The sequence below is a fragment of the Vicugna pacos genome, chromosome 10, assembly GCF_048564905.1.
Source record: "Vicugna pacos chromosome 10, VicPac4, whole genome shotgun sequence".
Lineage (NCBI taxonomy): Eukaryota > Metazoa > Chordata > Mammalia > Artiodactyla > Camelidae > Vicugna > Vicugna pacos.
Genome location: NC_132996.1, coordinates 30,271,826 through 30,297,875, shown reverse-complemented (window position 1 = coordinate 30,297,875; position 26,050 = coordinate 30,271,826). Strand labels below are relative to the sequence as shown.

Below are 26,050 nucleotides of genomic sequence, written 5' to 3'. Positions count from 1 at the left end.
TGACTGATTTTACTTTAACTTCATCATCACAAACCCCCAAGAGATACTAAAAAATATCTGTGACTGAAATAATCAGCCACTCAGAAAAGTGGTTCTAAATACACTGAAGAGGTAGGAAGGAGTCAGAATATGTATGACCTTCAATTAATTAAGTAAAAATGTGTTGATTCTACTACATTCCAAATACTGTGTGAGACACTATACTAATGAGGAACAAAATCAACATGGATCTAATGCTCATTGAAGCTAACAGCCCAGTTCATGTGTAGTCCTGCGTAGTCTATATTATGAGAACTGGTTTTATTTTATGAACAATGGGAGGTTACTGATACTATAACGTAATGTTTGCATAATAGAAACTTGATGAGGGCAGAGACCTTAACTACTTTATTCAACTTTTTATCCCTGTGACTATTCTAGTGTTGGACATATGGTTGGCAATAAATATTTATTGAATACTGAGGTTTACACAGGATAAATTAGCTGCCCAAATTCATGCAGATATCAACAGCAGAGTTGAATTCAGGATAATATAAAAAGCAGGAAAGAGTACAGTTTTGTTAGGAAATTCTGGAAAATTTTAATATAACATTTCAGGATTTTGAAAGTGGTATAAAGTAATGTTTAAGAGGATGGTCTGTGAAGTTCAGCAGATAGATATAGATTTGAACTTCAAGTCTGTTTCAAATCCTGTTTCCCACCTCTTAACTACCACCTAATAGCACCTTAACATAAAGTTAAGATGGAGGTTCCCAGGAGATCCAGCTCATCAGCCGCAGGGTCCCAGTATCTCAGACTATTACTGTTCCCAGCTGGCTTGGAGAAGAGGGTGCAACAGTGAGTAATTGACTGCAGATCATAAAACTCTCTAGATTTTTTCAGCAGAGTAAAGGAAGCAGTGGGAGTTCTGGTTACTGGATGCAGACAGCTGACTCCTTTAGATATCCTTTTCCTCTTCTGGTTCCTTAAGTTTGAGTGTGAAAGAAAGAGAAAGAGAGAGATTTGGTATCTTTGTCCAAAACTGAAATTACAGTTTTTCTGCCAAATGGGGATGTGGGATAGATATAGAAGTTTATTGAGAGATGAGAGACTTGTCTTAATATTTTGAATACCCACAGGAAAGATGTACAGAGGGAAAGATTGAATACATAGCAAATGGAATGAATAATAGGTCAAATTTCCTAAGAATATCAGGGTGGATAGACTCCACATCAGAGATGAAGAGACTGGAATTAAGAGGAGGGATAGATATTCGTGTATACCAGAGGCGAAGAGGAGAGCAGGGGTATAGGCATTGACAGATTTATGAGAAACTTGAGGAACTTGCATCTAATAGTCTCTGCTGTCTTTGTGACACACTTGAAGAGGTCATCTTCTGAGAGAGGATTTAGAATTTAAAAAGAATTTAGAATATTTGAAAAATTGCTTGCAGTGGGTGAAAGAGTGAATTAACCAGAGGTTATTATAATGGACTTACCTATGAAGTGCTCATGTGAGGTTGGTGATCATAAATATTAACGAAAACAGTTTGCCTTTGAGCATAACATTCTCTATAGGAACATTGAACTGTGTTTGTGCAGGCTTAAATTAAGTTTGTCCAGGGTGGACTGTGCCTGAGGAACAATAAGTCAGAATGACAGGGGAGCCTTGGAGATCCTCTTTGTATTTAATCAGTATTTACTTCTTTTTTCTACTTCATCATGGGATTGGAAGTATATCATAAATGTTTCCATCTCCAGTTTACTTTTGGGTGTGATAAAAAGTGAGGAAAACAAATTTTTTAATGACTAACAAATTATGTCAGCAATATTCACTGAAAAGACCTATGGTTAAATATGATTTTATAACATCTTTATTAGTTCTTGATTACTCTGTAAACTAGTGAGCATTTCTGGCTTATGGGTTCTATGATTGACCAATTTGCTTTTGTCAGTATCATTTGGACAAATTTTTATAGCTTTACAGTGTGTTTTAATGAGGTAATTCTCATTTTTCCTTCTGAACCTTGTGGCTTGTTTTTCTTATTTGTTTTTCCAAATTGTTTTTAGAAATAATTTGCTAAGCCCTTCCCCCATTCACATATATCTCTACTGAACTTTGCCTTCATTTGGGATTGTTCTTCTATATATCATCGGTTTTCTGAATGAGTAAGGGTTAGCTAGTATTGTGACAGTTTTGTTTTCTGTTGACCTGATTCCTGTTTCTTACCATACAGAAACCCAAGTGAAATCTCCTCAGTTTAGGATTTATTTCATGACATCACCCAGCAACTACTCTTCTGCTCCAGTCTCCGAATTCCTCCTCATTTGCTTCCCTAACTACCAGAGTTGGCAGCACTGGCTGTCCCTGCCCCTCAGCCTTCTCTTCCTCCTGGCCATGGGGGCCAATGCCACCCTCCTGATCACCATCTGGCTGGAAGAATCTCTGCACGAGCCCATGTACTACCTGCTCAGCCTCCTCTCCCTGCTGGACATGGTACTCTGTCTCACCGTCATCCCCAAGGTCCTGGCCATTTTCTGGTTTGACATCAGGTCCATCAGCTTCTCTGCCTGCTTCCTCCAGATGTTCATCATGAACAGTTTCCTCCCCATGGAGTCCTGCACATTCATGGTCATGGCCTATGACCGCTATGTGGCCATCTGCCATCCACTACGATACCCATCCATCATCACTGGCCAATTTGTGGCCAAGGCTAGTGCTTTCATCATAGCTCGAAACTCTTTGCTGCTTTCACCTGTTCCCATTCTCTCTGCCCGGCTCCGCTATTGTGGGACAAATGTCATTGAGAACTGCATCTGTGCCAGCCTGTCTGTGTCCAGGCTCTCCTGTGACAATTTCTCCCTGAACAGAATCTACCAATTTGTGGCTGGTTGGACCTTACTGGGCTCAGATTTCCTCCTCATCTTCCTCTCCTACATCTTCATCCTAAGAGCTGTTCTGAGGTTTAAGGCCGAAGGGGCTTTAGTCAAGGCTCTGAGCACATGTGGCTCCCACTTCATTCTCATCCTCTTCTTCAGCACCATCCTGCTGGTTGTGGTGTTGACAAATGTGGCCAGAGGGAGGATCCCCATGGACATCCTGATCCTGCTCAATGTCCTTCACCACCTCATACCCCCTGCCTTGAACCCTATTGTATATGGATTTCGAACCAAAGAGTTAAAACAGGGGTTTCAGAAGTTGTTACAGAGGGGGCTTTAAATGCACAGAAAGGGACTCTCTATGGAAACACCTATTACAATTTCTTCTGTTACTATTTCAGGATTTGTGATTGTAGAAAGGAAAATAATGCCTACCCACTTTCTGTCCTTCCAGGCTCAGGAATTACTGTGGATCTCTTAGTAACTGACCAGATTCATTTGCCTAGTTTGGGTAACTAACTTTCTCAGGTACCTAACTTTGTGTCTAAACATTTATATATTTAAATCATCTCACCTTCGTGAAAATTTGGCAGGGTAGGGATTATTGTTTCACTTTATATATTAGAAAGCAAAAATGGAGAACTGTTGACAAAAGTCACATCTGGTGAGTGACGAGGCTTCAATTCAAGTACAGGTCTGTCTGACTCCAGAGCCTTCCATGACATAGCACTCCTTCCTCAGATACCACAGAAGCTCTAGCTCTGCTCTTCAGGCCATGATCTCTGTGCCATTTTTGTGAACCTGCTGCTTCCAATATGCATCTTGTCTTTAGGTCTTCTCCCTTCAGAGTCAGGAAGAACTAAGCAGAGGCACAGAACTCAGAGAGATCACCATCTTTTTCTGATCATGATGGTCCAGCTTCTATTACAAAAGAGTAATAGTCGTAATAGTACTGCTTATGTCCAACAGAATCCTCATATACCTTCAAACTCTTTATAAGAAGTCCAGGACACCAAGAACCCAGGTGAAGGTAGAAGTGGGGAATGAGAAGATCAGTAATGTAGGAAGTGATAAAACTGACTATGGTGGTGTGGGGGACATTCTGTTTACTCAAAACCAGGTACTATATTGTCTAGGACTGTATGCAAAAACCTCAAATGAGGAACATATAAGTATGGCATATGATAAAATTTCTGGATGTCACAATCTGGTGAAAATAGGTGAGGAAACATAATATATTATTGTAAGTGATAGGCAGTGATGTCATTATTGAAATGTAGTAGGGAATTTAGGGTTGGAGCTCATCCAGTTGCTTTACCCAAGGTCAAACATGATTCTTATTTGCAAAATTTCATAGACTGAAAGCAAGAGCCACTCTATTAAGAGGTCCTTAAGCACTGGTTCTGGTCAGCAGATTCCAAAATTCTTAAAGGCCTTTGAAATGTAGAGAGATCTAATCCCTTGCTTTCAACAAATAGGATCTTTGTTTTTCAAATATATCTTGACTGGTAAATTGCAAATACTGAATTTGAAAAGGTATGTATTATATGGCATCTGAGTCTAAAAAATCTGGTGAAAGGTGGAGAGCTGGGGAACTCCTTGATTTCTTTAACTGCAAAGTGCATGAAAAAAGTGGTAAAAAAAGTATTTTAAAGAAATTTCTTTGAAGAATGAGCAAAACTTGGCTATCTGTTGGGTGTGTGAGGAGAGAAAGACAACTATATTCTCATGCTGAAACTTCTGTGGGTTTTATCATCTCCAGTCTTTGGCTATTCAAGGAATATTAGCATAAGTTTCTCTTTTTATGAGTGAAGACAGAGATTGGGCTCCCCAGGCCAAACATAATTAACCTGGAGGTTTGGTCATGTAGCTATCTTTGCTTAGCCCCTTAACCTTGTGAATACAAGATTCATAGTTACATGTTCTTCCCTGAGACACTTATATTAATTCTAAGTACATATCATATTGTCTCCACACACAAGGAAGAAAATTTTGGTGGACTCTTCACTTAAAAATAAAGGGCAAAGGTATAGCTCAGTGGTAGAGTGAGGGCTTAGTCTGCACAAGGTCTTGGGTTCAATCCCTATTACCTTAAGCAAACAAACAAACAACAAACAAACAAACCTAATTATCTTGCCTCCCCCCCTCAGAATTAAAAAAATAAATCTAAGTGCCATTCTTAATCTTGAAGGTCCTGAATTAGTCACATCTCACTTGATTTCCCATTTCTATACACCACTGCCCTTCCTCCAGTCTTAAAATCTATTTTCTTCAAATTTCTTAGATATATTTTAGATTCTCCAAGTCATTGTAACCTCAGCAACCCCCAGAAGTGTATTGCCTTTTGTTGTGGGACACAGTCCTCCTAAGATGCTAATGCTTCAGATGGAGAACCTATCTTCTCCGGCTACAGGGAGAGTAGAGGGCTCATGCAGTTACAAATCCAACCCTCGACTCAGTGAGGTGTCAAAAGTTGTATGGTGCTTTCATCAGCTTGTCCAGCATGATTGTACATACTCAAAAGCAACGTTAACTTATAAAAATGGAGCAAAAGGTCTAGATTTGCCGTCTCACTTGAAACCACAACCAAAGAAACTGGACAAAATATATGAAACAGTGGTTCTGAAGACACCGAACATCAGCCAATGGAGGGTAGGAAACAAATGAGGTCAGTTCTTTTCACTGGAGAAAGATTGTTGCAGCTTTCTGGAGAGAGATTCTCGGCCATGTAAAAGGAAGGATGAACTGAAGTGTAGACTGACAGTCTTTCTGTGTTGAGGAGAAGGACATGGGAGTCAGGGAAGGCCAAGGCAGCTAGAGTTCGCAAGTCTCTCTTCTTGGAGAAAAGAGAACTGCCTAGAAAGAGGATTCCAAAAATCTTTAGAAGGGCCCCCTTAAGTGAGGGAGTATAAAGCAAACTAACAAACTGATGGAAAACTGATTGGTGTATGCATGTGTGGAAACTACCCCCAAATATTTGAGAAAATAAAAACAAAAACAAGAACTCACATAACGACAAAGGGAGCTCAGGATGGCATTTCAGAGTTCTCTAGTTGAGGCTTGTGTGTCAGGCCTTTTTCCTCTCTCCTCAGCTAGTCATTAGAAGGGGGTCGCCCCAGGGAGGGAGCATTACCTTGGAGGAGGCAAGAGCAATGTGCCAGAGGAACACAGCTGAATGCCGTTACCATTGTCACTGTTCAGTGTAAGAGAGGAAGTCTTGACCAACACAATAAGTTGAGGAAGGAAGGAGTTTTAGGATCAGAATAAAAATGGTTAAATTAAAAGGGGAAAGGGCGGGGAGGGATAAATTAGGGGTTGGGGATTAAAAGACACACATTACTATATATAAAATGAATAAACAACAAGAACCTGCTATATAGTGCAGGGAACTATATTCAATTTCTTACAATAACATAGAAAAATGGTTAGATTATCATCTTTTTTGTATAATCATTAAAAATAATAAACGCATCTTTAGAATTATTTGTATGTTCAGTAAGATATTCAGATATGAGATAAACTTGAAAAATCAGTAGTTTTCTTTTTACCGGCAAAAATTATCTAAAAATGTTAGACATTAACATACCATTTACAGTAGGAAAAATTTTATCAATGTGTAGAAATTGGCATCATAACAAATATACAAGGCCTTTAAGGATACAATTTTTTAAAAATTAAAAAAATTTTAAATTTCACTATAGTTGATTTACAATATTGTGTTAGTTTCAGGTGCAAAGCTTCAGATTCTTTTCCATTATAGGTTATTACAAGATATCAAATATGGTTTCCTGTGCTATACAGTAAATCCTTGCTGTTTATTTTATATATAGTGGTATGTATCTGTTAATCCCATACTCCTAATTGATCCCCCCATCCTCTTTTCCCTTTAGTAACCATAAGTTTGTTTTCTGTATCTGTGAGTTTGTTTCTTTTTTGTAAATATGTTGTTTTCATATCCCACATTTAAGTGATACTATATAGTATTTGTCTTTCTCTGACTTACTTCACTTAGTATGATAATCTCTAGGTCCATCCATGTTGCTGCAAATGGCATTATTTCATTCTTTATTATGGCTGAGTAAAATTCCAATATATATATGGATATCTGTATCTATCTATATATCTCTATCTATCTATCTAGCTCACATCTTCTTCATCCAATCATCTTAGGTTGCTTCCAAGTTTTGACTATTGTGAGTAGTGCTGCTACAAACATTGGTATGCAAAAATATAATTATAATAACATGTTCAAGGTATTTAAGTGGAGATCTGATTAAATGTAGAGATAAATAATGTACATGGAAAGGATACATAAATGTTTGAAAGATATCAGTTCTCCCCAAGTTAATCAATAAATTCAGTGCAATTTCAAGAAGCACTCCCTCAAGACTTTCAGTGGAATGCTTGTTACAGTTATTCTAAAATGTATATGGAAAGTGAAAGTTTCATTAAATGGAAGAGTTTTAAAAATGATTCAAGTCTCACCTTAGCAGATAGTGAAACATACTACAAATTCATAGTATATAAAATGGTTTTACCTAGCATAAAGACAGGGGATATAATAGTTTCTAGTGGACTCATGTACATAAGTTAAGCTGATATGGGATAATACCGTTTGCATATATATATATGCACACACACATATAAAATCTTAATATACACATTAAAATAGAGGGAAAAATACATAACAGACTGTTTATGCCAGCTATTACTATTGGGCAAGATTTTGCTGGACTTTAAATGGAATACAATATCATATAATTTGAATGTTAGAATGTCAGTGTATTATTTTATAATTGGAGGAAAAATTAAAAATTACTATTGATTGAGCTGTATTGTTCAGACGGAGAATTCAAGGGATGAATATTGAATTGGTGAGAAAAAGGTATCAGTGTTTATAAATACAAAATGAATGTAAGAAATCAATGAATTCAGGGAGACATTTAAAGGTGATCAGTTAGGAACTTGTGGGAAACTGTAAAAGTAAGAATGGGAGGAGCGGGAACTCGAAAGCAGCCCTTTCTCTTTTTATTGGCATGACTGTAGCATCCTTTTTGAAATTTGAATTTTGGCCATCAGTCTGTCCGGTGCTATCTCTGCCCAGCCCTATTGTGTTCCAGATGCATGGCTCCCAGCACAAGAGAATAGAGCTGTGTTAAATTCCCAGCAGAAACAGCTCATGCTCTGCTTGCCCACTGAGTTGTTATCTCTTTGTTTTCCTCATTGTCTCTATTACTGATGGACTCAGTCCTCCTGAGCAATATAAAGTGACAGGAAGGTCCATACAAGCAGCAGACTGCTACAGTTACACCAATCCCGGACCGATTTGTAAAGGTCACTAGGATAAGTGTCTGCTCATTGTCAAATGCAAGGTAGCTCCCAGGCAATTGTGTCTACAGGTGCATCTGATGAGACAACAAGGAAATTAAATGAATTATTTATTGCCTAACTAAATTATTTGTCTAAAATCAGTGGGAGATACTACAGGTTAAAAATTCACATCTCAAATTATTTCTCTATTGAACATATTGTTTGCCTGAAGTCTAAACTTTCCCAAACTTTCTCAGATTTATCCTTAATTTAAGAAATTATACCGTATGTATCCCTCCTATAGTTATCAATTACTTCATTTACATGCATTTATTTTTCATCAGAATGTCATTTGCCTATAGTGGGCATCCCATGGGTGGGAAAACTGGAAATGGTTGAAAACTTAGTTCAGCCTGTGCTCAAAACTTAACCTTTCTTATTTAAACTCCCAGTTTTTGGCTTACCTCATTTTTGTGGTTGATACACCTCTAAAACTTAGATTTGAAAAATTCTACTTTCTGATCATCGCTTTCTAACTTCAGGCTTAAATTTCTAACTACCCTTAGTACAATCACAATTGTTGGACATCAAGATGACCAAGCCATTGAAAGAATCCCCTTCTTCTATTATTTCTCCCTCTCTTATCTTGACCTTATTCCTTGTCAAGCTTAGAGTCTATGGCTTGTCATTCAATTATGCTCTTGGAAATAGTCTAACCTCCTTTGTTTCTTCCTTCTACTGAAGTTGCTTGGAAAAACCCAAACTCTGCTTAAATTTAAATATGTCTCCTCTGTGAAAAATTGAAGCTTTATAGAAAGAAAAAAAATCCATATTGCATAATAAGCATATTGATTGCACATTAAATTTATCATCACAAGCTTCGAATGTAAACTCAACAATACCCAGAAATCTGTATGATGCTGTTACAGTAAATGAGTCCATGTCCACCAGGTTATCAGGGACAGAATCCTAAGAATTCTATTTGATTTCTACATTGAATATCTCATTTCTAATTCATCAATCTATTTACTTGACTTATCTTCCAAAGTTTGTCCCCTTAAATTCATTTTCTCTGCCATCAATCTGGTCCAGGCCACCATCTCTTGCCTGGACCAAGTAATAGTCTCCTGACTGTTGTGCTTTTGTGCTTCTACTCTTGTTTTTCTTCCCATTTACACCTCTCTTCATTAAGGCCTTTTTAATCCAACTTATCTAAAGTAATTCTTCCACAGTAATGCTCTAGGATGGCTTATGCCAGGATTTGGTATATTTTCTTTATATAATTACCAAAGCTGTCTGCATCTTATGATTAAATGAATAAAATTAAAAACATAGTTAATTAAGAAATAGAAAATATTTGCACATAGTTCAAAGTTTTTAAAGTTAGATAAAGGTATTCAGTAAAAGTAATTCATTCTCTGTATCAGTATTATTTCTGACAGCATATAATGGAAAACCCAAGTAACGATGGCTTAAACAAATTAGAAAATATTTTGCCTTCCATGTAGAAGAGTTTCAGAGGTGCACATTCGGGGCTGAAACCAGAGATTCTCTAGTGTCTCCATTTCTGCTTTACTATGCTTAGAATCTGACTTTCATCCTCAGTGTTGCTGATAGTCTGCGGTGGTTGCCAGAAATTCAGGTACCAATCCTTTGCCTGTTCCAAGAGGAAGGAGGGAGGGCAAATGACCATTTCTCAGCTGAGTTCACATTAAAGAGTTATCTTGGAAACTTTGCCAAATAATATCTACTAACATTGGAACCTGAGAGATACAGTATTTTGGCAGTATGCATGGATATTTAAGTAAAATAATGTTTAAAAAAATTTTTTTATTGAAGTGTAGTTGATTTACAATGTTAGTTTCAGGTGTACAGCAAAGTGATTCAGTTATATACATATATGTGCATATATATACTTTCTTTTCAGATTCTTTTCCATTGTATGTTATTACAAGAAATTGAATATAGTTCCCTGTGCTATATAGTAGGTTCTTGCTGCTCATCCATTTCATATTTAGTAATGTGTGTCAATCCTCAACCCCTAATTTATCCCTCCCTACCCTTTCCATGTTGGTAACCATAGTTTGTTTTCTGTGTCTGTGAGGTTTTTTTTTTTGTAAACAGAAATGATACAAATTCTATTTACAAAATAATAGTTCTTTTTTACCAAGGAAGAAAGGTGCATTGGGTAAACACCCAGCAGTCTCACACACATATATATACTTATTTGTATGTATTCTTGGTATAGCATTACAAAATTATTTTGTATAGCATTCTATGTACTCTTTTTGCCTCTTGCTTCTTTGCTAAACAATATATCTTAAAAATTATTCAAATAAGTACATTTAAAGATGCTTTTCCCTTTTATTTTAATGGAGGTACTGGGGATTGAACCCAGGACCTCGTGAGTGCTAAGCATGCACTCTACCACTGAGCTCTACCCCTGCCCCCTGATGCTTATTTTCTTTGAACAACCACATAATTAGAATGAACTCTTGGTGAGGGCAGGGGCCACATTAGCCTTATTTACCATTGTGTACAGTGTCGAATACAGTTTGTGGAGCACAGTAGGTAGTTAGTATCTATTTAATGAATAGGTCACAGAAATAGCAGATTCCAGAGCTATGGTTCAAATCTTCTTTTGATTTAAATGATTTTATTTCTATGATCTTATCCACAACCTTGGTATGTTAAGTTAGACTGACAGATTTCTTTATGTTGAACTCTCTTTGCATTCTGTAGGGGATAAATATGTTTATTAGTTAAACAAATCTGAACGGTTTTCTGAACTTGATTTGCTAAGATTTTGTTTAGGATTTTAATACCTGTAGTTGCATTCATCAGAGTAGTGGAGACAGAAAAGAAGGATCATTTAGAACACAGACACTGGAATCTGATCAATGTGGTTATGAATATAGGCTAACCGTGTGACTTTGGGCAAGGCTCCATCTATCTACCTGTCCCATACACAGGAGGGGTGATAGTTCCTGCTCCAAAGAGTTGCTTATTCATATCTAAGAGAGATGATTCAATAAGGAAAAATATATAAGAACTTAAGTAGTTTAGGGCACTCAGCACACAAAACGTTGACATTATTGTAATAAAGGCTATCTAGTCTCTTTTCCTATGTTTTCGACCATGTTTGTGTGTCAGGCTTATGCATCAGATCCCTGGCTTCTGCCTTCTAGGCAAGTTCTTACCTCTGTTTCAAACCACTCGGTCCTTCACATCCCAAATCTCTACCTACAGGAACACCGTAAGACACAATTCCCAAAGGTCTCAGCTCTTTACCCACTGAGTCTTTGCTTCCCAAGCCACCTTTTCCCATCAGGGTCTAAGAAGGAGGGTAGGAGACAAAAAGGAGCTCATAAAACTCACAAGATTTATTTAGCAAAGTCCCAGCAAGGTTGCTACTACAGCTGGTACATCATAAAGGACTTATCCTTTCATGTCTTCTGTAAGTTCCAGGGCCAAGGGAGGATAGCGCAGGCTGTGCTGGATATAGATAGGGAGAATGACAAGGCAGGCAGGGATCCTATTCTAACAGGCAACCTCCAGTAAACAGGAAGAAAAAGGCAATGACGAGGTGGGAGGGGTAGTGACTCTGGATGCATTAACATGTCTGTAAGGAGCCTCCTAGTTTCTCTTTCTTTCTTCTGCCTTCCTTGGAGACTTGCTTGGTTAGGAGACTTAGTGCAAGAAGAGAACTGGGTTTCATCTTGCCTGACCAAGAAAGAAAGGTCTATAAATCCTACAATGGGATAACAGGTGTAGGGATGCTGAGTTTAGTATGTCACTGGACACCTGGCACATGGGTTCAGGGAAAATATGGATGGAGAAGCTCCCCCTAACTCTGTCCCAGTAGAGCAGTTTAAACTGCAGATAGATAGCTTTCTTTAGACTGATAGAAATCTTTCTTTTATATTTAACCAAACTCAGTTTCTCTGTGATTTTTCTGTTGGCCCTAGTTTTGACTTTTTAACCCAAGCTAGCCACTCATGTATCCTGAAGTTATCACTGATGTCCTTGTGTTCTGCAGACTACACATCTATATTTTGTAACAATGATGGCACCCTCTCCCCCTCAAAAATGGGATCAACACTTTTTTTAAATCACATGTTTGTTGTAGTATTATTCACAATAACCAAGACGTGGAACTGCTGACATAAAACAAATAAACTGCCAGATTTTCCTCTAGCAAAATTGGGTTTATTTGGGATCAGCACAGAATTGCAACTTGGGGTCTGTAGCCATGGTGAGCCACAGGCAATTCCTGAATGGTGAGGGAGGGAGAATTCTCTTATAGAGGAGAAAAGGAAGTTAGGAGGGTTATAGTAGACAAAGAATCTGTGGTTTTTCACTGGCTGAGCCCTTTTCACGAAAGGAATCTTTCATCTTCCTGTTGTGCTCTGCTATTGTCTTAGGGTGTGAGAGGTCCCTCTTCTGGTCTACCAACTCTATGTAATTGAGGTTTCTGTTTATTAGTAAGTAATTTTACAGAACTAGCCTGTGTCCATCAACAAATGAATGGATCAAGAAGATGTGGTATATATGCTATGGAATATTATTCAGCTGTGAGAAAGAACAGTATCCTGCCATTTGAGACACATGGATGGAACTTGAGGGCATTGTGCTAAGTGAAATAAGTGAGGCAGAGAAAGACAAATACTGTATAATTTCACTTACACATGAAATCTTGGACAAAACAAAATAAACTCAGAAACAGAAAACAGATTGGCCCTTGCTGGAGGTGAGGGAGGGTTGGAGGGAAGGGGAAGTTGGTGAAAGGAGTCAAAAGATGCAAACTTTCAAATGTAAAATAAATAAATTCTAGGGTGTAATGTACAGCATGATGACTATAGTTAACAATGCTGTATTGTGTATTTGAAGGTTGCTAAGAGAGTAGATCTTAAAAATTCTAATCACAAGGAAAAAATTCTGACTATATGAGGTGAAGAATGTGAAACATTATCATTTCACAATATACATATCTCAAGTCATTAAGTTGTACACTTTGACATAGTGTTATGTAAAATAAATGCATAATACAATTAGTAAAGTGATTTTAAAAGAGTTATAGTACTACCTAGAGCAAGAACATACCTCTTTATAACAACCATACTGGGACATGTTTATAAGTTGATGATCCTTCTATGATTCAAGCATTATAGATTACATCCTACCTGCCATAAACTTCTGGGCATCAAATTAATATTTATAATGTGTCTGCTAAGTGCCAGACACCAAGCTTGAGTTGGGAATATGAGAAGCTTGAGATATAACTCAAGGGCTTTTGTAACTTACCAGGTTATGCTGTCTTATAGCCAAAGTTGGGACCAGTGGTTTGTGGAAAGAGTTCAGGCTTCAGGAACCCAAGAGACATGGACTTATCCAGGCTCAGTTTCTGTGACCTTGGGTGCCATTTTACTTCCCTGAGTTTCAGTTTCTTTAGGGGGCAACAGAAAAACCTGGCACAGCAAATGTATAGATAAAATAAGAATGCATGTAAAGTGTATGGCATGTGGTAGGTAGTCATTTAGTAGTAACTCAATGGAAAGGAGAGATTAGAGGGGATGAAAGAAAAAGAGAGAGCTCAGCCTCCTCAATCCCTTGACCCTAGATGAGACGAAAGTTATAAAATGTGATATATAGACCCTAAAGAAGGTTCAGCACTTCAAAAACGTATGCATGCAATAGCATTTACCCCCCTCCCCCAAATGCAGAGAAGAATGACTTATCTAGTGCCAAAGAAAGATATCCTAAAAAATGTTCCCATCACAAGAAAAAAAAGGTAACTATGTGAGTTGGTGGATGTTAACCCAACATATTGTAATAATCATTTTACAATATACACATATCACATCATTATGTGTACACTTTAATACAATGTTATGTGTCAATTATATCTCAATAAAACTAGAAAAAATAAAAATAAAATGACACACACAAGGAAAGAATACTATAGAAAGATTACATTTTGATCAGATCATTCAACAAACATATGTTTCAATACAAAAGAAAGTAGAATAGACCAAATTGGGAAATGTATTCAAGTGAATAAAAATGGATTTGAAACTCTTAATTTTCATCCTCAAAAGAGACAAGTTGCTGTTGTAAAGTAATCCTTGAAAATATTGGACAAATGTGTGGCATCATTAAAAAGGGGATTGCAAAATAATGGAACACACTTATCCATGAAAATCAAACCCTACACCTTCCATGCCTGGAAAATTGTTGACAACTGTACCAGCCACAGCTCAGGATAGAGGCTGAAGCAAATAGGGCAATAAAGGGAATGAATAGGGCAGGTGATTTGTGACTAGGATGGGAAGGTCAGAGTTGGATACAGATGGTGCCTGAAGTTTGATTGAAAATTCTAAGTTCCTTACAGGCAGGTAAGATGGAATAAAGTGAAGATTATAAAGTCATGAAGATGAAGATAGAGAAGAAAAGAACATACAATAGTTCAAACAATACAACTTCTTCCCCTGCAACCCCCACCCCTAAAATGTTGTCATTCTCCTTTGTAGATAACTGAAGGAAGAATTTTAGCAGAAAGATGGAAAAATAGGAAATGCTGCTGCACCCAAAGATGCTGCATACACACAAAATCTTAAGGGGGTCCGAGAGGATCTGAGGAGCCAGAAGATGGCATGTCTGCCATAGGTGCTAGAGAGAATAGTCAAGGATGCTCAGGATCCCAAGATGCAAAGTTCTGGACTAAATGTCTAATCTTCAACACAATCAAACCTTTACAACAGAAAAGCCATATAAGGGTGCACTAGGCTAAACTGAGACAGGAGAGGCATCTAAGTCCTTCTTAAATCAGGAGACAGGCAGATCTTTTTAAGGTTATTATGTATATTTTGTTTCTTTAGTGTTTCAAACACTCCTACTCTAATCCAGCTCCATTTGGCTAAGACTTGGCAAGACTTTGGTTAAAGATTTGGTAAGGGGAAATACCGAAGTAACTACAGAATCCCGGAAAGGGAGGTTTCCTTTGAAGCAAAAGGAAACAAAGATTCACAGAGGAATGTTTTCATTGTTTTAGATATTCAGAAAAAGGAAAACAATAACTTTCCAGGGTTAAAAAGTGAAAAATTTCCAATATACAAAAAATTCCTGACTTTCATTAACAATTCCAAAAGTAGATCTGATCCTTTTTACCTCCTACAACCTCCTCAGTAGCTTCTGGATTCCCTGCTTGATCTCCTTGGTTCTCACACCATAAACAATGGGGTTCAGAGCTGGGGGGATGAGGTGGTGCAGGATGTTGAGCAGGATGGGGACATCTGGGAGAATTCTCTTCCTGGCCAAGTTAGTGATGACCAGAACCAGCAGGACTGTGCTGAAGAATAGGATGAGGATGAAGTGGGAGCTACAGGTGCTCAGGGCCTTGGCCGCAGCACCTTCAGCTTTGATCCTCAGCACAACTTTCAGAATAAAGGAGTAGGAAATAACAATAAGGATGAGGTCAGAGCCTAGTAGGGTCCAGCCGGCCACAAACTGGTAGAGCTGATTGAAAGTGATGTCGTCACAGGAGAGCTTGGACACAGAAAGGTTAGTGCAGATGCAGTTCTTGATGATGTTCTCTGCACAGTATCTGAGCCTGGCAGAAAGGATTGGAACAGGAAGGAAAAAGAGGCCATTCCGGGCCACAACAAACATGGCTGCCCTAGCTACAAACTGATCAGTGATGATGGATGGGTACCTCAGTGGGTGGCAGATGGCCACATAGCGGTCATAGGCCATGACCATGAATGTGCAGGACTCCATGGCAAGGAAGCAATTCATGATGAACATCTGGAGGAAGCAGGCTGAGAAGTTGATGGACCTGAGGTTAAACAAGAAGATGGCCAGGACCTTGGGGATGACGGTGAGACAGAGCACCATGTCCAGCAGGGAGAGGAGGCTGAGCAGGTAGTACATGGGCTCATGCAGAGAGGCCTCCAACCGGATGGTGATCAGGAGGGTGGCATTGGCCCCCATGGCCAGGAGGAAGAGAAGGCTGAGGGGCAGGGACAGCCAGTGCTGCCAACTCTGGTAGTTAGGGAAGCAAATGAGGAGGAATTCGGAGACAGGAGCAGAGGAGTAGTTGCTGGGTGATGCCATGTAAAGTATTCTGATCACGCTGGAAATCCAGAGTCCTTAAAATGTGGAACAGATTATATCACCACGGACAGTATGTGTTATAGATGTAGTAGAACTTGGGTTTCCACTGAGGCTTTTAACTTGTCTCAATGATGTTTTCAAATCATCATCATCATCACTAATCATTGTTGACATTTAACTGAACACTTTTCATGTGCTGGGCACTATGCTGAATACTTCATATTCATTATCTCACTTTCTCCTTTTAAAAACACTGAAGAGTAAATAATATTATTATCATATTTTCACAGATAATGAAAGGAAACAGGCAAAGTGGGTCTGAGTAGTTTGATCAAAATTAGAGAGCCCCTTTATTGTATTAATTTCACTTAGTCAGGGATTTCTAAAGGAGATAGAACATTTCAAAGATGCAAAATGGACCATAATTCTCTCATAAGAGACATCTTTAAGGATTAAAACTACTTGTCTTTAAGAACAGTATTCAAAATAGTTGAGGTTCACAAAAGGTAGAAAAGACAGTAGCTAGTGAATGAGTTTGAGGCACATGAACCTAAATAGGAGTACATTTACCTGGTAAGTAAAATTATCTGTGATTCCTTGAGTCCAGGATCCAGTTATCCAAATGTATGAAATCTATGTTCCTTAAGCTCGTCTGCTGTGATTCTAGCTGTTTCTCTCATTGGCTACTGTCTTATCTCCCTCACTACTAAACAAGGAACAGAGTGGCCAGGCACCCTAAGAAGGGTGACAGTAATGGCTGTAACAGTCCCAAATAGAAAAGAACCAGGGAATCATGGCAGGATGAGAGCAGGATCCCAGGAGGCATCTAATCAGTAGAGTTGGAATTACAGGTGCTGCTCATATGTCCTGCCTGACCAGCCTCTTCTAGGAGGGTGAAGTGTGTGCAAGATGTCAGAGAAGGAAATGGAGGTTTTTGACTTGATCAAGGACTTAAATACAGCTTATACAATAAACACACAAACACAGCTTTCTACTCGTTGTAGGGCTTTAAGAAGCCAAGGATTCAGGGGTGGGGACAATTATGTATCAGCTCTGTCATGTATTTCCATTTGTGATCCAAAAGTTATCCCCAGTGTGAATCAGAGAAATAAGGATAGAAAAGATACTCACCTTTTCTGAAAAGGCTTCTCCTTTCCAATAACCTCAGTTCTGGATCACCAGAGTGACTGAAAATACTTGAAAAAGCAAGAGAATAGCACATCCTCAGTATTTGGTCTTGTTAGGTACACAAATGTATAACATGGATTAAGTAAAAACTGTTAGCTTCTGAGAGCGTAATCAATAGAAGAAATTGAACTTCTATGACACAGTATAATTGTAGCTCTAATAAAAATGATCTTACAAAACCACTGGGAAAGAGACAAAAGTACAGATGAATGAAGCAATGTGCTATGGTTGAAAAGTTAGCCTTAGATGGAAATGAATTCCAAGTCTGGCTCTTATACTCACTGCATGACACTGACAGCTATGTAAACTCTATGACACTGAGTTTTCTCATTTATAAAATAGATAAATGATATTTAGCATCAGGTATTGTTGTGGGGAGGCTTGGCCTCTTAGCCGTGATATGGGTGGGGGTCTTTGAGCTTCGAGAAGTTTGGGGCTCACAAACCTTGTATGGCCACAGAGTGACTCAGCCCCAGCTCAAGTGAAATAACAGCTGCCTCTCACTGTTGTACCAGGATCTAACTGTCTTTGCAGGGTCAGCATCTACACTAGACCCCACTGAAAAAGTTTCATCTCCTTTCCCAACCCCTCCTGGACTCTCCTCCTATCCTCATGGTCCCTTTCCTCACAATTTTCTTGGCTCCAACTTGAGACTTACCAGCTTCAGAAGTTTGCACTGCTGCTGTTTCTGGCTATTGAAAAAGGTACCTCAACTGGTCCCTCCAAAGACTGTGGAGGCTGATTTTATGGACTCTGTCTCCACTATGCCCCTTCCGTCCCCATTGTTCATAGGAGTTTGTGCCCTTGTTGACACCTGGACCCTGAGGCCCTTTTGTCTATTTCTCAGGAGAGTATATTATAAAAGGCTTAATTCAGCATTGTGAATAGAGTGAGGGCAAGAGAGATCAAGACTCTTGGGGAGTCTAAATAAAGAAAAAGAGCCCCCAAAAAAGAAGGTTAAAGAAACTGAGTGATGAGAGTCTTCTTAGGAAAAATTTCTATGGCTATAGCTGAGGGGAAGGAACTGAATAAAATATCCACAGCATTATAAGTCTGTGGAGGGAGGTGGCAGAGGAACATCCTAAGCATCAAAGGAGCCTGAACCTCAAGAGTCCATGGACCATGGGCAACTGTCAGGGCAGAAGGCACTTCCCTGTGATCCCATCTCATGCAATGGGACACTAACTGGTCTAGGTCCAAGAAAATCTCCGGGAGTGGCCCTGTTTTCATGTGTGATCTCATGTCCAGTTTTTTACTTTCTTGGATATTCTTTGTCTAAACTCTTTTTCCTAAGTTTAGTGGCAGAAAAATGCAGCTGTTAACAATACTCACTTTCTACAGAGCAACACTTAATACTGGTTCATTTGGAACCTGTTCAGCTACCACTCCGAATGGATGCCCAGTAGGACCTAGAGAATAGCCTCTGTTGTGAAGGTCTCAAGATGCTTCTTAGGGTAGGGACATTCAGGCTAAACATAGGATCCTTTAGGCTCTGGGCACAGGAATCACAGAGAGGAGAATGAGTGGAATCTGGTTCTAGGTCTCACACTTCCTGCCTACAATTTCTGCAGAAGGAGGCATCAGGGCAGACATGTAGATGGAACACAATCGCATTCCCTTCATGCACTACCTCCTCTTTTGTACCTACCTCCACCTTGATACACAGAAATGCTGGGAGAAGCAACAAGGACCTGGACAGTATCAAACTGAGTTGATTGACATGCTATTTAAGAAAGGCATTTCATGAGTGAGTCATTGTTCAATTAAAGTATGTTACTGAGCAAATGCCATTTACTCTGGGCAAAACATCCGGGTCCTCAGTTTCTTATAAATGAATAATCCCTCTCCATTCTCAGATCATGAGGATGTCAGGAAGGGAAAACTGGAGGCTTAAGTTTGAACCCTTATTTCACTATTTCCTGGTTGCTTCTCCTTGGCCAACCTTCATAAGCTGTCAGAACCACAATTTCCTCACCTGAAATATGGGATTACTCAACCTTCCAACACAGACTTGTTAGTTACAGGGATACATTTACTTATATTCTTAGTGACAAGCATTTTGACCCTACTTTGTCCAAAAAACTATACCACATGTTAAAAATACAGTACATAAAAGTATGGTTTCTACCATCTTAGAGAGGTGACCAAAACTTAACATATAATCATACCAAGGATTACACTAGTAATAATAATAATCATCATCATCATCATCATCATCATCATCATCATCATCATCATCATCATCTTCAGAATTCTTAATGTGTTGTATTATTACAACTATTAACTGATATCTTATTTAATCCTCATAACAACCTAATGAAATACATATGATTATAGTCAACAACTGTAATTAACAATTCCTGATGAGGAATCAAAAGCTACATGTTATGGGTTAAAATGTGTCCCCCCAAAGATATGTTAAGTCCTAACCCCCATTTACCTGTGAATGTGACCTTATCTAGAAATAGGATCTCTGTAGATGTATTCAAGTTAAGAGCTACCAGTTAACACAAAGACTGAGAACTTCAGTTCAACCTTGTTATGGGAGTACATCCCAAGTTTCCAGTTTAAAATGTGTGTGGGGGAGGACAGTTATCAGACTCTATTTTTAATGAGCCCCAGCCTTTGAATTCTGTCTCTTCATGCCAGGGAATTGCCAAATTTTTGCTCCATTTCATACTGATTTCTTCAGGATTGGCAAATGTTCTCAGAGGAGAAGTAACTTTCAATCCTGGATTTATGTCTCAGTTTTTAACCTTCTCCTAGATTTTTAACCTTTCTTTCCTAACTCTTCAGTGCTTTTAAAAATGTTTCTATTTTATTAATTTAAGCAGTCTTTTAAAAGTGACAATTTAGCTGGATAAAAATTTGAATATTGACAAAATTTTATACACGTATTAATTGAATAATATATAATATATATGATACATAGAATGTGTATGTTTTCTAAACAACATATAATATATAATTATATATACATGCATACTCATATATATAATGTCATATATATACATATATGTATTCCCACAGATTTCAGATATCTATTATTGCTTTTGAGAAGTATACTGTCAGTCAAATTGCTGTTCCTTTGTAGGTAATGTATCATCTCTCTGGCTCTATTTAGAGCTTTTTTTCTTTAAGGTTTTAGTAAATGAGAATAATTTTAAAAAAGTATCTTGTATATAGTTAGTTAAACTTCTTGAATCTTAAGATAATTCAGCCATTATCCCTTTGAATATTCCCCCACCATTCATTTTCTGTATTCTTTTGTGTCAATCCAGTTTGGTGTATATTGGGTCTTCTTTTTCAACTCTTTTTATCTTTTCACATTCCATTCTCTTTCAAATTGCACTGCTTTCAGATTAAGCTCTTCAATTTTAGCTGCATTTTACTAATTCTCAACTCAGCTCTGTCAACCTTTTGTAATCTGTTACTCTTTGGTTTATACCAGTGACTTATACTTCTTAGATTTTTCAGAAGGTATAGTTGTTATTTTTTCAAATATACCTGGTTTTCTTGGGATAATGCTCCTTTCTCATATTTTTTGACTCCATCTTTTGTTTCTCTAACCATTTTAAACATAACTGTTATAAATGTCTTAAAACCCCATTTTTCAAAGTTCTTATTTTAATTATGCTGATTCTTGCATATGTTTTGTAATTTTGGATTGTGAGCTCAGGATCAACAGATCTGTTTTTGTGGGATCACTTAAGATCATGCTGAGAACAATTTACACGTTAATTTCTCCACTTGGGCTTTCTCATGCCACACTGTGTAAATTCTAAATCAAACCTAATTGAGGGAAACTTGAGTTATTCTCTCTAAAGCAAGTTCAGGACAAAATGTGTCTGTATTCTAGTGTTTTTATGTGCGTGTGTGATTCTTATCTGTCCCTTCACTTAGGTTAAGGCCCTTCAAAATCTCTGATACTTTGGGCACATGTGTGTCTTAATTCTATCTCCTACCCTTGTGAGTATCAAAATTTTGTGTTCTCTTTATATGATGATATAAAATGAAAACCCTTTTTTTGTAGAAACTAATGAATATTCCCATTACAGCCATAGATTCAATGGCCTTATTTTCATCTCCCATTCTTTTTAATGACTATCAAATTTCCTTACTTTTTTAAATTTTTTTTAACATTTTTTATTGATTTATAATCATTGTACAATGTTGTGTCAAATTCCAATGTCGAGCACAATTTTTCAGTTATATGTGAACATATATATATTCATTGTCACATGGTTTTCTCTGTGAGCTACCTTAAGATCTTGTATATATTTCCCTGTGCTATACCAGTATAATTTTGTTTATCTATTCTACAATTTTGAAATCCTAGTATATCTCTTCCCACCCCCCGCCCCCTTGGCAACCACAAGTTTGTATTCTGTGTCTGAGTATATTTCTGTTTTGTATTTATGCTTCGTTTGTGTTTTTGTTTTTAGATTCCACATATGAGCGATCTCATATGGTATTTTTCTTTCTCTTTCTGGCTTACTTCACTTAAAATGACATTCTCCACGAGCATCCATGTTGCTGCAAATGGTGTTATGTTGTCAGTTTTTATGGCTGAGTAGTATTCCACTGTATAAATATACCACTTCTTCTTTATCCAGTCATCTGTTGATGGACATTTAGGCTGTTTCCGTGTCTTGGCTATTGTAAATAATGCTGCTATGAACATTGGGGTGCAGGTGTCATCCTGAAGTAGGGTTCCTTCTGGATATATGCCCAGGAGTGGGATTCCTGGGTCACATGGTAAGTCTATTCCTAGTCTTTTGAGGCATCTCCATACTGTTTTCCACAGTGGCTGCACCAAACTGCATTCCCACCAGCAGTGAAGAAGGGTTTCCATTTCTCCACAGCCTCTCCAGCATTTGTCATTTGTGGACTTTTGAATGACGGCCATTCTGACTGGTGTGAGGTGATACCTCATTGTAGTTTTGATTTGCATTTCTCTGATATTAGTGATATTGAGCATTTTTTCATGTGCCTATTGATCATTTGTATGTCTTCCTTGGAGAATTGTTTGTTTAGGTCTTTTGCCCATTTTTGGATTGGGTTGTTAATTTTTTTCTTATAAAGTCGTATGAGCTGCTTATATATTCTGGAGATTAAGCCTTGGTCGGTTTCATTTGCAAAAATTTTTTCCCATTCTCTAGGTTGTCTTTTTGTTTTACATATGGTTTCCTTTGCTATGCAGAAGCTTGTAAGTTTCATTAGGTCCCATTTGTTTATTCTTGCTTTTATTTCTTCTAGGAGAACATTTTTGAGATGTATATGAGATAATGTTTTGCCTGTGGTTTTCTCTAGGAGGTTTATTGTGTCTTGTCTTATGTTTAAATCTTTGATCCATTTTGAGTTTATTTTTGTGTACGGTGTAAGAGAGTGTTCTAGCTTCATTGATTTACATGCTGCCATCCAGTTTTCCCAACACCATTTGCTGAAGAGACTGTCTTTATTCTTGCCTCCTTTGTCAAAGATTAGTTGACCAAAAGTTTGTGGGTTCATTTCTGGGCTCTCTATTCTGTTCAGTTGGTCCATATGTCTGTTTTTGTACCAATACCATGCTGTCTTGATGACTATAGTTCTATAGTATTGTCTGAAGTCTGGGAGAGTTATTCCTCCCACCTTTCTTTCTCTTCAGTAATGTTTTGGCAATTCTAGTTCTTTTGTGGTTCCATGTAAATTTTATTATGATTTGTTCTAGTTCTGTGAAATATGTCCTGGATAATTTGATAGAGATTGCATTAAATCTATAGATTGCCTTGGGCAATGTGACCATTTTAACAATATTGATTCTTCCAATCCAAGAGCATGGGATATCTTTCCATTTTTTAAAGTCTTCTTTAATTTTCTTCATCAGTGGTTTATAGTTTTCTGTGTATAATTCTTTCACCTCTTTGGTTAGATTTACTCCTAGGTATTTTATTACTTTGGGTGCTATTTTAAAGGGGATTGTTTCTTTACTTTCTTCTGTTGATTCATCATTAGTGTAAAGAATTGCAACTGATTTTTGAACATTAATCTTGTAACCTGCTACCTTGCTGAATTCTTCGATCAGCTCTAGTAGTTTCTGTGTGGACCTTTTAGGGTTTTCTATGTATAGTAACATGTCATCAGCATATAGTGACACTTTCACCTCTTCTTCTCCAATTTGGATCCCTTTTATTTTTCTCTCTTGTCTGATTGCTGTGGCTAGGACTTCCAAGACTGTGTTGAATAGGAGTGGTGATAGTGGGCATCCTTGTCTTGTCCCAGATTTTAGTGGGAAGCTTTTGAGTTTTTCACCATTGAGTACTATCCTGGCTGTAGGTTTGTCATATATAGCTTTTATTATGTTGAGATATGTCCCCTCTATACCCACTTTGGTGAGAGTTTTTAATCATAAATGGGTGTTGAATTTTATCAATTGCTTTTTCTGCTTTGATTGAGATGATCATATAATTTTTGTGCTTTCTCTTGTTGATGTATTACGTTGATTAATTTGCATATGTTGAACCACCCTTGTGTCCCTGGGATGAACACCACTTGGTCATGATGTATAATCTTTTTTATGTGTTGTTGGATTCTGTTTGCTAATATTTTGGTGAGGGTTTTGGCGTCTATGTTCATCAGTGATATTGGCCTATAATTCTCTTTTTTGATAGTGTCTTTGCCTGGTTTTGGTATCAGGGTGATGGTGGCTTCATAGAATGAGTTTGGGAGTATTCCCTCCTTTTCAGTCTTCTGGAAGGGTTTGAGAAGGACTGGTATGAGTTCTTCTTTGTATGTTTGGTAGAATTCCCCAGTGAAGCTATCCAGTCCTGGACTTTTATTTTGTAAGGAGGTTTTTTATTGCTATTTTGATTTCATTTCTAGTGATTGGTTTGTTCAAGTGGTCAGTTTCTTCTTGATTTAGTCTTGGTGGACAGTATGTTTCCAGAAACTTGTCCATCTCCTCTAGGTTATCCAGTTTGGTTCCATATAGTTTTTCATAATATTCTCGTATGATATTCTGTATTGCTACTTTATTTGTTGTAATTTCTTCATTATCCTTTCTTATTTTGCTCATTTGTGCTCTCCTTACTTTATTTTAAACATGCATTTCAGAGGAGGTTTATTATGTTTTACTTTGTTATATAGCAGCAAGAGGATTTTTCAGGTTATGTGGACTACTATGAAGTGGAAGTTGGAAATGTTCTTTACGGGGAGAACAGGACTCCTTTATTCACTTAGTGGTATGGAATAAACTTTCAATATGGAACATGAGAAAATGATAGCAAATAACAAATGTTTGTACTCTAAAATGTTGTTAGCTCTGTTCATGTAACTATTTCCTCTCCTTCTAGATCCAGCTAGACAAATAAGCTGGTTACCTGAGTTCAAAACACATACTGAGATTACCCAAAGTAACTGATTGATCTTGAAAATATGTGACAATGGTGACTCACTGTGGAGGAAGAGATTATGGAAAGACTGAGATAGTCCTGGGGTCACAGTCTAGAACAGAAAATTTTACCTGAGTCTCTTACAAAAAGAACAGAATGAAGGAGAGGATAAAGGAGAACATGTGTGGCATAGAGAAAAAAGAAGCTAAGAAAAAACAAAAAGAAGAGAAGAAGAAGGCAGAGAGGGAAGGAAAGAGGAAAGCAGCCTATAAGGAAGAAGAAAGAAAAAAGACATTGAGTGGTTATAGTTAATGTTTTTATGTACATATATAACTGAATAATTGAAAATCAGTGACATAATTGCTCTTATCAGTGGCTGAGACAATGAAACTGAAATATGGATGGTTTAAATTAATCACTCAGTGCATACAGCTGACAATAACCTAGCCAGGATACTAAATGTGACATCCAAACTTAAAATCCAAATCTCTTTACACTAAAAGTGTCAAAAGGCTCTTTCTCAAGAGCATAAGACACACTGACTAATCCATCATTCTGTGAAGACTAGGAAGAAGAAGACTTGGTGATCATTGTAACATGTTTATTATTTGGTGAACTATGCAATCCATTTGGCTATAACAAAAGACTTTTGGTGCAAAAAGAAAGTGAAGTGATAATACTAAGAAAGGCAGTATTTACCCCACAACAAGAAAAAAATATCTCAGAGATATCTTCTAGCTGATACCAATTGGCTGGATAAATGTAGTGCACAGAGATCCTTGGACTTCTCTTAAGTTAGTAGCATCCCTGGGAAGTCACAGAGACAGCTCTCACATCAGCTGTGAGGAGGCAAAACACATGGACCTATAAATATCTCTCTTCTGGCTCAGTCTACAGACAAATCAATATTTACTTTTACAGGAGTAAGCATAGGTCTAAGGAAACTCTCAGCCTCTTTCTCAAACAGGACACAGTTCTTAATTCTGTTATAGACAGCCAAGTAAAGGCAATAAATTCAGTGACTTTGTTGAGGAAATTCACCAAGGTCTGTTCTTTCCTAGAATATTGTCTCTTCTAGTCCCCCTTCCCAACTATGTCCCATCGACAGTGTCTCCTGACAGACAAATACTATATAAACTCAAAGGCTGAGCAGAAAATCAGTGATTGAACTGCATACTGGACTCCTGCTGTCATTGTAGCAGAATGGCAAGG

At 37.7% G+C, this 26,050-nt stretch overlaps 2 protein-coding genes and 1 long non-coding RNA gene across 3 annotated transcripts in view; 2 read left to right on the top strand and 1 right to left on the bottom strand.

Moving 5' to 3' along the window:
* Positions 1-26,050, top strand: part of LOC140698699 (uncharacterized) — a 164,601-nt gene that overhangs the window by 34,185 nt on the left and 104,366 nt on the right. The gene's annotated exons all lie outside the window — the stretch shown is intronic.
* Positions 2,232-3,198, top strand: LOC116282027 (olfactory receptor 56A1). Its single transcript, XM_031681021.2, has one exon. It carries the CDS (start codon positions 2,254-2,256, stop codon positions 3,196-3,198), a length of 945 nt encoding a protein of 314 aa, XP_031536881.2. The 5' UTR covers positions 2,232-2,253.
* Positions 15,339-16,415, bottom strand: LOC102532434 (olfactory receptor 56A4). The gene has a single exon (XM_006203444.3). It carries the CDS (start codon positions 16,278-16,280, stop codon positions 15,339-15,341), a length of 942 nt encoding a protein of 313 aa, XP_006203506.1. The 5' UTR covers positions 16,281-16,415.

Bases quoted from the DNA above. Each gene is read 5' to 3' on its own strand.
- LOC116282027 (XM_031681021.2), top strand. From the start codon at position 2,254: ATGACATCACCCAGCAACTACTCTTCTGCTCCAGTCTCCGAATTCCTC.
- LOC102532434 (XM_006203444.3), bottom strand. From the start codon at position 16,280: ATGGCATCACCCAGCAACTACTCCTCTGCTCCTGTCTCCGAATTCCTC.